This window comes from Paramisgurnus dabryanus, chromosome 7 (genome assembly GCF_030506205.2).
Source record: "Paramisgurnus dabryanus chromosome 7, PD_genome_1.1, whole genome shotgun sequence".
Lineage (NCBI taxonomy): Eukaryota > Metazoa > Chordata > Actinopteri > Cypriniformes > Cobitidae > Paramisgurnus > Paramisgurnus dabryanus.
This window is the reverse complement of record NC_133343.1, coordinates 17,430,637-17,443,318: the sequence shown is the minus strand read 5'-3', so window position 1 is coordinate 17,443,318 and position 12,682 is coordinate 17,430,637. Positions and strand designations below refer to the sequence as shown.

Genomic DNA, 12,682 nt, shown 5'->3' with positions numbered 1-12,682 from the left:
GCTAATCTATTTTCAAGAATCCCCGCAAAGTCCCTCTGTTAAAAAAAGGCATGTGCAGAAGAGGTTACAATTTGCCAAAGAACACATCAACTGGCCTAAAGAGAAATGGAGGAACATTTTGTGGACTGATGAGAGTAAAATTGTTCTTTTTGGGTCCAAGGGCCACAGGCAGTTTGTGAGACGACCCCCAAACTCTGAATTCAAGCCACAGTACACAGTGAAGACAGTGAAGCATGGAGCATGATATGGGCATGTTTCTCCTACTATGGTGTTGGGCCTATTTATCGCATACCAGGGATCATGGATCAGTTTGCATATGTTAAAATACTTGAAGAGGTCATGTTGCCCTATGCTGAAGAGGACATGCCCTTGAAATGGTTGTTTCAACAAGACAATGACCCAAAACACACTAGTAAACGGGCAAAGTCTTGGTTCCAAACCAACAAAATTAATGTTATGGAGTGGCCAGCCCAATCTCCAGACCTTAATCCAATTGAGAACTTGTGGGGTGATATCAAAAATGCTGTTTCTGAAGCAAAACCAAGAAATTTGAATGAATCATAGAGTGGAATAACAGCTGAGAGGTGCCACAAGTTGGTTGACTCCATGCCACACAGATGTCAAGCAGTTTTAAAAAAACTGTGTTCATACAACCAAATATTAGTTTAGTGATTCACAGGATTGCTAAATCACAGAAAATTTTTTTTTGTACAAAATAGTATTGAGTTTGTACAGTCAAAGGTAGACACTGCTATTTTTTTGAACACACCCCTTTCAACTAATTGCCCAATTGCACAGCCTTAAGAGTGTGCATATCATGAATGCTGGGTCTTGTTTGTTTTCTGAGAATCTACTGAACCTACTGGTAACTTGTTTGCCACGTAGCAATAAAAAATATACTAAAAACCTTGATTATTCTGGTTAGTCACATTGAACTGCTATTATTTTGAACAAGACTGTATGTCACGTGATTTACATCTCACAAACACGCAGTCTTGAGTGCCCCTTTGTATGTTTTTGTTTTTCAGTTAGTGTAGATTTAGTTATGGCGTGTGAACGCTGAAGATGTTGTGTTCTTGCTTTTTGTTTTTAGTTAGTTTAGCTGGGGGGGAAATTTAGGTAAGTACTTGTTTTGTTTTGTTACTTTCATTCTTTTGGCACCGCTCATTTCTTTGACTCTGTGGCTTTTACAATTTCTACAATTTTCTCATGTATAACACTGTAAATAAACGAACCACTTTATGAGTATTTTTTGATGTCCATGTCTTATTCACCACATTATTTCCCAGAGGCCTAACGTAAGTTGTGTTTAAAGTTACTATGTACGCCCGTTTCATACCTCCTAACCACCAGGGGGCGTAACATATTAGTGACTGCCTCCTCTTCAGAGGGCAGACTCTTCAGTAGGTCATCCATATAGAAGTTTCGGTTGACAGTTTCAATCACTTCTGTTGGAAAGTTGGCCTGATTGTCTTCAGCGGTTTTTCTAAGAGCAAGACAGGCGACACTGGGTGAGGAAACCGCTCTGAATAAATGGACAGTCATGCGATGTTCTACAAGACCTGTTTCCAGGTTATCTTGAGGCCACCATAAGAATCTTAAGTAGTCCCTGTGTTTCTCTGCCACCTTAACCTGGTGGAACATAGCTTTTATGTCTGCCATTATGGCCACTTGTTCCTGTCTGAACCTCATAAGAACTCCAACTAACGAGCTGGTGAGGTTGGGTCCTTGCAGGAGCTGACTGTTGAGCGAGATCCCTTGTACTCTGCTCCACAGTCAAACACCACTCGTAGCTTTCCTTTACGTGGATGGTACACACGGTGGTGCGGGATATACCACACCTTCCCTGTTGGCGCTTCCAACTGATGCTGCGGCACTTCTTCAGCATAGCCATTTCTAATGACATCAGCAAGAAAGTTATTGTACGCTTCATGAAAGCTTGCATCTTTCTGAAGTCCTCTTTTCAAACCATGAACACGTTGCATGGCAACACAAAGATTGTTCGGCATCGAAACATCTTTGTCTTTGAAAGGCATTTGAAATGTATAATGTCCGTTTTTAAGCTGAGCAGAGCTTTCCATTATCTCTACAAACTTCTTTTCTTCCCTTGACATTTCTTCCTGTTCTGCAGACGCTTGCTCATTGAAGTCGTAATTGTATTGGCTGGTTAACAGTTCTTCAATTCTGTCAATGGCAATTCTGTTGGCATAAACTAAAGGGTGGTCACTTCCACAGTCACTACTTCCTTGTAATGGACCATTTATTACCCATCCCAGTAGGGTTCTAATTGCGTAGGGTCCTCCACCTTCATGACTGTTAATCACCTCCCAAGGCTCCATCAACTTGGAGGCGTTTGTGCCAATTAATAGGTCAACATCAGCATTTATATGGGGAATCTTTACATCCTCTAAATAAGGCCATTTTCTCAGCTCCCTTTCGCTAATTATATTGGCTGTAGAGACAGGCATCTCTTTCTGGGTACACACTTTTGAAAGTGGATAGAAGCACTCACCAGAAACTCCTAAAATTTCCAGACCGTCAACAACGGAGCTTTCTACTGCGTTATTATGGCCTAAGGTGCGGATATGAATCTTACATTTGCGTCCTTCCATGTTCAACTTGTTTTATGCACATTTTAAAGTATCGCATGAGAAAAGAGTGATGAAAACGCCAAATTTCATCCCCTAATTCGCAAAGGTGGTTTGAGGTGGTTTTTGACCTATGCGAAAAAGAGACAATGTGAATAAAAGGAGATGGAAACATATTTGCCGGATAAATTCTCACGTAATGAACACCCACAGGACTGAGCGTCTAGCTGTTCCCACTGAAGTTTTCTTTACCATATATGGGTGTCGATGTTATCAGCTAGTGCCTGAATAAAAATGCTGCATTTCTTTAACATTTTTAACTTGCCCCATATAATACATGCAGTCCTGTCTCCATTTTCCAAGTGTGTCTCGTTTTGTTTACTATTAGTTACTAAGTAACCAATACCACGATCAAACGCTCTAACAACTTGATGGAAATGCACCTAATTCGTATTTGGTGTGTTTTTTGCGACTTTTGAAAAGATTCGCTTCACGTTATTATTTATTTGATTTTATTGCATTACTGTACTTAAAACTAATGTTAGACCTTACTTTATTTGTAACTTTGTTCTTATTTTATTTCCCCCACCCAGAAATGTTTTGTTGGTCCAAAAATTATTTGGTTCATGACATGTAATCCGTTTAACCACTACTTATATTGTAAAATGATGTAATACTAAGGTAAAGTGAGTTGTTTACTGTGCACCCAGATGCACACGCATACTCAAATGGACACACACTCATAAGCGTCCACCCTATTTCACCAAGGTCCACTTAGTTTAAAATTTCTAGCCTCGCATCTGTGTCAGGCTTATAGGGTTTCACACTGCAAGTTTGTAAACTCAGGGTGAAAAAAGTTATTTGCATATTTCTGTTGTCTCTTTTCATGCCATAACATTCTAGCACTGCATTGTTTTATACTTTTGCCACTGGATAAATTTATGTATCTCACCTAGCTGCAACCACAATGGTTCTCTGAGCAGAGTATATGGTCAAGCAATGTGGAACAGACCACTCATTCTTGCTTTCCTCCACCTGCAAAACATAACAACAGATAGTCCAGAGAAAGATCTAGCAGTCAGACGAAGTATATCTGTATGTTAAGCATTCGTTCATAAGGATAGATTCAGTAACAACTACTGTATCTTAATATCTATCGTCTACTTATTAACTTCCTGACGTATGGAAATCCTCATCTCTATGAAGCCAAGGGGAGAGGAATGAGACGGTTGGAAGTGAAAAGATCTTTTGAAGTGTGTTTGTTGGGAAGGGTAATTGTTGGAATTTCCTCATACTCACCGGAGCGTCCAACACAATAAGCTGTGGACAGGAGCGAAGCAGAGATATGCAGGTTAGCAGACAGAGAGGCCAGAGACACTAGGCCTACTACTTCTACTGTCACCCTTTAAAGCAACACTATGTAGTTTTTTTACCTTTAAATAATGTCTCTAAAATTATTTCAATGATAGAACAACTTTTAACTGGACAAATTGTACTGTTGCTGCAACCTGAGCAGCCTCCTAGCTGCTACAAGCACACTCTGAAAGTGGCGGTGGAGGGTAGGAAACACAGCCCCGCCCCTCCCCTTGCCTGCAAAAGAGTGTCTGATACCAGGCACTGTTGCGCTTTTCAACCACATGGGGGAGCTGCAAGTCATTTTTACATGGAAACTACATAGTGTTGCTTTAACATTATACGCACAACAAACCTTATACAAACCTATGAAATCTCTGCTTGGCTCTACAAAACTTCAGATCACACAACTCATGGCACACATCTTACGCTCTGGTTTTGTCTAAGTCTTCTTATTTTAACTTCTGTTTATCTGTGCTGCTGATTACCATAGACAATACTTTAAACTCATCCCTCAGTTTGTAAATACAGCATTACAATCTAGTAATGCACAGAAATGTCAGGCGTCAAAGCTTTTTGGCTGAAAATGGCATTTTTGTTTATTTAACTAAAAGAAACAAACGTGCAAAAATATCAAAGAAAATAAAAGACCCTCCGCCTCTCCTGTCAGTGCTAAACTGTTATCACAGCGCTACACAGCAAAGCACGATTGTGCCAGCTGTGTGAAAATACAAAATTACACACAACTTCTGCCTGATGCACAACTGCCCATGAACGTGCTTTAACATGTCTCTAACGTCAGAGATCATGTGCATTGACTCGCCCTGGCGCATATTTTTGTAAGTCACTCAAGCTCAAACCCCCCCCCCCCAAATACCATTTTGCAACCGGTAGTGACTCGTTCATCCGTGAGTTTTGAATTACATTGCGAATGACAGAGGCAGGAGATCTGTTAATACTATATATACGTGCCGGTAATCTTTATTTTTTGTTCACACATAGCGCTTACCGGTAAATAACTGGTAATCTTACAAACTCGCAGCACTGATTTACCAGAAAGTTACCTGCCAATAAATTACCAGTAAAGAATGCATGTGTGAAAGGGACTAATGGTTGAATTAAAGTCAACAAATCCCATCATTTCAGCTGCTTCAGAGCCTCATTAATCTACGTTATTGTTTTGATGATGCGCCCTCTAGCATCATGGATTATATTAATTGCATCTTTAAGAGAGTAAAAACAATGCAGTATTTGAATACACTAGCTGAGAATGATATCTCTACATTCGCTAGTGATTAATTAAATAAAAAATTAGAAGCTGAGCCAGGTGGAACACTCTTAAAGGGGAAGCAAAATCTGAATCAGAGGATGAAAAACAGGGTGGAAAACAGTCAGAGTTCACTTAATTTTGTATGATTCTTGGCAAAGAAACTTTAGTGATATTATAAGTACACCTCAGGGAACATCATAAAAGGTAATGTCGGCCAATTGCATCCAGAATATTTGGTTTCGGTCCAGATTTTTTGGTGCCGGTGCTCTGCGTTTTTCCGTGGACTTTCCTGATATGAATACACACTAACTTTTAGTGTGTTATTAAAGTCTGTTGTGAATTTTGTAAATACACTTGGTATAATTTAATTTCACTTGTTTTTCATCCTTTTATCATTGGTTTGATCTCAGACAAGATCTGAACCCATTTTTATCTTTGTAGCTCAGACGATTGTTACAACAGAACTCATAATTTATGTTTAATTCTGAGAAAAGCCTCTTATTGTAGCGCTTTTAGACAGAGTTGTTCATCAATAGGGCATTTCGGCGAGCTGGTTGACTTGAGGATTTTCTTAATGGGGAGTGAACGCCAAAGCATTAAAACCTGAACAATTCATATTGCTTTTGATGGTTTGCATGAGTGAAAGAGCAGTAGAAAACAACATTGACATGATTTTATAATAATATAAACATCATAATAACAACAACTTGTCTTTCTTGGATTTAATTTATGTATGATGGATTCAGTCTCTGCAGTTTAAGCGCAGTCTCTGCAGTTTAATATTCACAAGTTATCATCCACAGCTGCTTTTCTCAGAAGAGTTAAAAAGAGGAGGATTAAGCAGTTCATTATCTGGCAAATGTGGAAACATTTAGAATAACATACTACCAGATTTCTTTTATGCCATTTCTATAGTAAGCTGTATGTACACACTGCATAGTCTGCTAATTTTGTGTATACATTGAAAACCTGTCTAACCTGCTTTTTTACCAAAATATACAGTGTACAACAAAACACACTCTGTATCTTAAAATGTATTGTGCCTAAACTTGAACTATGTGACAAATCCAGTTAAAATGCTTAATGTTGCATAATGAGAAATGCTTGCATATACTAATTTAAAGGGCACATATAATACAAAATTCACTTTTACAAGGTGTTTGGACATAAATGTGTGTTGGCAGTGTGTGCACAACCACCCTACAATGAAAAAATCTATTCACCACTTCTTTTTTAATCCCCATTAAACCAAAGCAGCCTCATACAGACATACTGTTTTGATTCTTTCTTACTTATTCATTTAGCTGACGCTTTTATCCAAAGCGACTTACAATTGCTATAGATGTCAGAGGTTGCACGCCTCTGGAGCAACTAGGGGTTAAGTGTCTTGCTCAGGAACACAATAGCCGCTTTTGCACTATCGGGCCTGTGCGAGCCAGGGCTTCAAACGGAGCCAATAGCCTCAGACCTCCAGCTGTGTAGCCAAACGACGCGTTTGCATTGTCAAGCCATTAGCGCCGCAGCGCTTCAGAAAACCCTGCCCTTAATACGCCTACCTGGATGTAACGTGACGCAACTCCGCCTGTTTTACCGTGAGGAAGTCATCTCAATCTGACAGGAGACGGGAGTGAGATCGCATCAACATACAACAAACATAAAGAACATAACTGAGGCGGCTGTTTGCACGGTGAAAGCCAAGATGAGAAGATAGAGATGTTTGCTCCATCCGTGGTGTTACTCTTGAAGTTTATGTTGGCTGCACACGAGCGATCTCACGACGAGACAATATCAGATCAATAAGCAATAGTTAGCTTTATGAAGTAGGATAATTACAAATAAAGCGTTCATCTACCTAATGTGCCATTATACTATATACACAATATTTTAAAGAATATAACGAGTCCTAGTTTTACATTTATGTAAAATAATCTTATTTTAAAATACAGGTATGCACGTGTGTCTAAATATGTGAGTTTGTAATTATAGTTCTATGACGATGTAAACATACTTACACATTATAAGAGGTGTGATATCTTTAATCATGAAAACGTTAATAGTTGAGCATCACATGAAACACAAGGTAACTGTCTAATAGCTATTTCAATAATGTGTCAATCAATAAATACTTTTGTCTTTAAAGAACTGCCTCGAATAGCTGAATAGGACTGACAATCACTTTACTTGCATCTCAAAAATAAAAACGTTTGAGAAATCATTATGTTGGCTTTGAAAAAGCCAACATACTGTTATTGCTATTAAACTTATTATGTTGGCTTGACAAAGCCAACATACTGTTCTTCGATCTAAGCTTATTAGTGGTGCTTGCATTTATGCAAGGCATCACTATTATTATTGCTCATACTTATTAGTGGTGCTTGCATTTATGCAAGGCATCACTATTATTATTGCTCATACTTATTAGTGGTGCTTGCATTTATGCAAGGCATCACTATTATTATTGCTCATACTTATTAGTGGTGCTTGCATTTATGCAAGGCATCACTATTACTATTCCTCAGGGATATTATTATTAGTGGTGCTTGCATTTATGCAAGGCATCACTATTATTATTGCTCATACTTATTAGTAGTGCTTGCATTTATGCAAGGCATCACTATTACTATTGCTCATACTTATTATTAGTGGTGCTTGCATTTATGCAAGGCATCACTATTATTATCTTGCATACTTATTAGTGGTGCTTGCATTTATGCAAGGCATCACTATTACTATTCCAAAAATTATTATTATGTTGGCTTTGAAAAAGCCAATATATTGTTATTGCTATTAAACTTATTATTAGTGGTGCTTGCATTTATGCAAGGCATCACTATTATTATTGCTCATACTTATTAGTGGTGCTTGCATTTATGCAAAGCATCACTATTATTATTGCTCAGGGATATTATTATTATTATGTTGGCTTGAGAAAGCCAACATACTGTTGTTGTACATAAACTTTTTATTATTAGTGGTGCTTGCATTTATGCAAAGCATCACTATTATTATTGCTCATACTTATTATTAGTGGTGCTTGCATTTATGCAAGGCATCACTATTACTATTGCTCATACTTATTATTAGTGGTGCTTGCATTTATGCAAGGCATCACTATTACTATTGCTCAGGGATATTATTATTAGTGGTGCTTGCATTTATGCAAGGCATCACTATTACTATTGCTCATACTTATTATTAGTGGTGCTTGCATTTATGCAAGGCATCACTATTACTATTGCTCATACTTATTATGTTGGCTTGACAAAGCCAACATACTGATATTGTATTTAAACTTATTATTATTATGTTGGCTTGAAAAAGCCAACATATTGTTATTGCTCTTAAACTTATTATTATGTTGGCTTGACAAAGCCAACATACTGTTCTTCGATCTAAGCTTATTAGTGGTGCTTGCATTTATGCAAGGCATCACTATTACTATTCCTCAGGGATATTATTATGTTGGCTTGACAAAGCCAACATACTGTTATTGTATCTAAGCTTATTATTATTATTAGTGGTGCTTGCATTTATGCAAAGCATCACTATTACTATCTTGCATACTTATTATTATTATTATTAGTGGTGCTTGCATTTATGCAAAGCATCACTATTACTATCTTGCATACTTATTATTATTATTAGTGGTGCTTGCATTTATGCAAAGCATCACTATTACTATCTTGCATACTTATTATTAGTGGTGCTTGCATTTATGCAAAGCATCACTATTACTATCTTGCATACTTATTATTAGTGGTGCTTGCATTTATGCAAAGCATCACTATTACTATCTTGCATACTTATTATTATTAGTGGTGCTTGCATTTATGCAAAGCATCACTATTACTATTGCTCAGGGATATTATTATGTTGGCTTGACAAAGCCAACATACTGTTCTTCGATCTAAGCTTATTACAGTGCATTGAAAATGCGCTGTACTGTTCTTACTGGGCTTTTTATTACAGTGCATTGAAAATGCGCTGTACTGTTCTTACTGGGCTTTTTATTATGTTGGCTTGAAAAAGCCAACATATTGTTATTGCTTTTAAACTTATTAGTGGTGCTTGCATTTATGCAAAGCATCACTATTACTATCTTGCATACTTATTATTATTATTAGTGGTGCTTGCATTTATGCAAGGCATCACTATTACTATTGCTCATACTTATTATTATGTTGGCTTTGAAAAAGCCAATATATTGTTATTGCTATTAAACTTATTTTTATTATTATTATTCCGCTTTCTTCTGAGACTAAATTTCCGACACTAACTCGTCCTAGGGCTTTCAAGCTACATGCACCAAATTTTCCACAGACCTTCAGACTGCTCTGACTTAGTGTGCTATATCTTTTCTAACTGATGGGACCTTCCGAATTCCTAAACGGGGGGCTCGAACACCCCAAAATTTCCATTGACTTAACATTGAGACAAACTTTGACGGGTCATAGCTGTGAGTAAGAAACTTGTAGAAACTTGTGGCTTACCACATTTAAGGAGGCTGACAGGCTCTGTAAGAACATACATCACAATGGGGTGTAAGCTATACCCCTGGGGTGTAAGAGGCCCCCAAAATTTCCCATTGACTTATAATGGGGCAGGAAACATGCCCATATAAGGGAATGAAAGCGTCCCAGATGGAATATCTTTACTTTAGAGTGTTGTAGAGACATGGGGGTGGGCTCATTTTACTCAGTCATCCTATCAGTCTCTTAGGATCGCCCCAAAGCTATTTAGCCACGCCCCTAGCAACAATTTTGGGTACCCTAGCAACATCTCCCATAGACTACCATTATAAAAAGCCCAGATGGATATCTTTACACCAGAGTGTCATAGAGACATGGGGGTGGGCTCATTTTACTCAGGCATCCAATCAGTCTTAATAGGATTCTTATTGAGGCATTAAGCCACGCCCCTAGCAACCAAATATGAACACCCTAGCAACATAATAAACAAAGCCTTTTATCTCTTGATCTGAACATCATAGAGACATGGGGGTTGGGTCTTTGGGTCATGTTAGCTTCATGCTAGCTCCATGCTAAGTCAAACTAGCTTCATGCTAGTTTCATGCTAGCTTTATGCTAATTTCATAATACATTTTGTTAAGTTCATGCTAAATCATGCCAACTTCATGTCAAATCTTGTTAGCTGCACGCCAAATAGTGCTAGCGTCATGCTAATCATGTTAGCATCATGCTAATCATGCTAGCTTCACGTTAAATCATGCTAGCTTCATGCTAATCATGCTAACCTCATGCTTACTTCATGCTAATCATGGTAGCCTCATGCTAGCTTCATGCTAATCATGCTAGCATCATACTAGCTTCATGCTAATCATGCTACAATCATGCTAGCTTCATGCTAATCATGGTAGAATCATGCTAGCTTCATGCTCATCATGCTAGAATCATGCTAGTTTCATGGTAGCATCATGCTAGCTTCATGGTAATCATGCTAACATCATGCTAGCTTCATGCTAATCATGCTAGCATCATGCTAATCATGTTAACATCATGCTAGCTTCATGCTAATCATGCTAGCATCATGCTAGCTTCATGCTAATCATGCTAGCATCATGCTAGCTTCATGCTAATCATGCTAGCAACATGCTAGCTTCATGCTTGTCATGTTAGCATCATGCTAGCTTCATGCTAGTCATGCTAACATCATGCTAGCCGCATGATAATCATGCTAGCTTCATGCTAATCAAGCTAGCTTCATGCTAATCATGCTAGCATCATGCTAGCTTCATGCTAATCATGCTAACATCTTGCTAGCTTCATGCTAAACATGCTAGCATCATGCTAGTTTCATGCTAATCATGCTAGCTTCATGCTAACATCATGCTAATCATGCTAGCTAATCATGTTAGCTTCATGCTAATCATGCTAGCATCATGCTAGCTTCGTGTTAATCATGTTAGCATCATGCTAGCTTCATGCTAATCATGCTAACATCATGCTAGCTTCATGCTAATCATGCTAGCATCATGCTAACATCATGCTAGCTTCATGCTAATCATGCTAGCATCATGCTAGCTTCATGCTAATCATGCTAGCATCATGCTAGCTTCATGCTAATCATGCTAACATCATGCTAGCTTCATGCTAATCATGCTAACATCATGCTAGCTTCATGCTAATCATGCTAGCATCATGCTAGCTTCATGCTAATCATGCTAACATCATACTAGCTTCATGCTAATCATGCTAGCATCATGCTAGCTTCGTGTTAATCATGCTAGCTTCGTGCTAATCATGTTAGCATCATGCTAGCTTCATGCTAATCATGCTAACATCATGCTAGCTTCATGCTAATCATGTTTGCATCATGCTAGCATCATGCTAGCTTCATGCTAATCATGCTAGCATCATGCTAGCTTCATGCTAATCATGCTAGCTTCATGCTGATCATGCTAACATCATGCTAACTTCATGCTAATCATGCTAACATCATGCTAGCTTCATGCTAATCATGCTAGCATCATGCTAGCTTCATGCTAATCATGTTAGCATCATGCTAGCTTCATGCTAATCATGCTAGCATCATGCTAGCTTCATGCTCATCATGCTAGCATCATGCTAGCTTCATGCTAATCATGCTAGCATCATGCTAGCTTCATGCTAATCATGCTAGCATCATGCTAGCTTAATGTTAATCATGCTACCTTCATACTTAAACATTCTAACAGCCAGATAGCCTACTAAACTAAACTTCTGTCAAACCGTTTTAAACGTTCAAGCTACGCTTTTTCAAGCCAACATAAAGTTTGTCTTCAAACTTTAATATCTAGTTATTATTATTATTCCGCTTTCTTCTGAGACTAAATTTTCGACACTAACTCGTCCTAGAGCTTTCAAGCTACATGCACCAAATTTTCCACGGACCTTCAGACTGGTCTGACTTAGTGTGCTATATCTTTTCTAACTGATGGGACCTTCCGAATTCCTAAACGGGGGGCTCGAACACCCCAAAATTTCCATTGACTTAACATTGAGACAAACTTTGATGGGTCATAGCTGCGAGTGAGAAACTTGTAGAAACTTGTGGCTTACCACATTTAAGGAGGCTGACAGGCTGTGTAAGAACATACCTAACAATGGGGTGTAAGCTGTACCCCTGGGGTGTAAGAGGCCCCCAAAATTTCCCATTGACTTATAATGGGGCAGGAAACATGCCCATGAAAGGGAATAAAAGCGTCCCAGATGGAATATCTTCACTTTAGAATGTCGTAGAGACATGTGGGTGGGCTCATTATACTCAGGCATCCAATCAGTCTCTTAGGATCACCCCAAAGCTATTAAGCCACGCCCCTAGCAACAATTTTGGGTACCCTAGCAACATCTCCCATAGACTACCATTATAAAAAGCCCAGATGGATATCTTTGCACCAGAGTGTCATAGAGACATAGGGGTGGGCTCATTTTACTCTGGAATCCAATCAGTCTCTTAGGATTCTTAATGAGGT

At 38.5% G+C, this 12,682-nt stretch overlaps 1 protein-coding gene across 1 annotated transcript in view; it reads right to left on the bottom strand.

Moving 5' to 3' along the window:
• farp2 (FERM, RhoGEF and pleckstrin domain protein 2) overlaps positions 1 to 12,682 on the bottom strand; it is an 870,640-nt gene that overhangs the window by 42,778 nt on the left and 815,180 nt on the right. Inside the window, 2 exon segments of the mRNA XM_065266701.2 lie at positions 3,541 to 3,623; positions 3,888 to 3,908. Of these exon segments, the coding sequence (XP_065122773.2) occupies positions 3,541 to 3,623; positions 3,888 to 3,908 (104 nt within the window).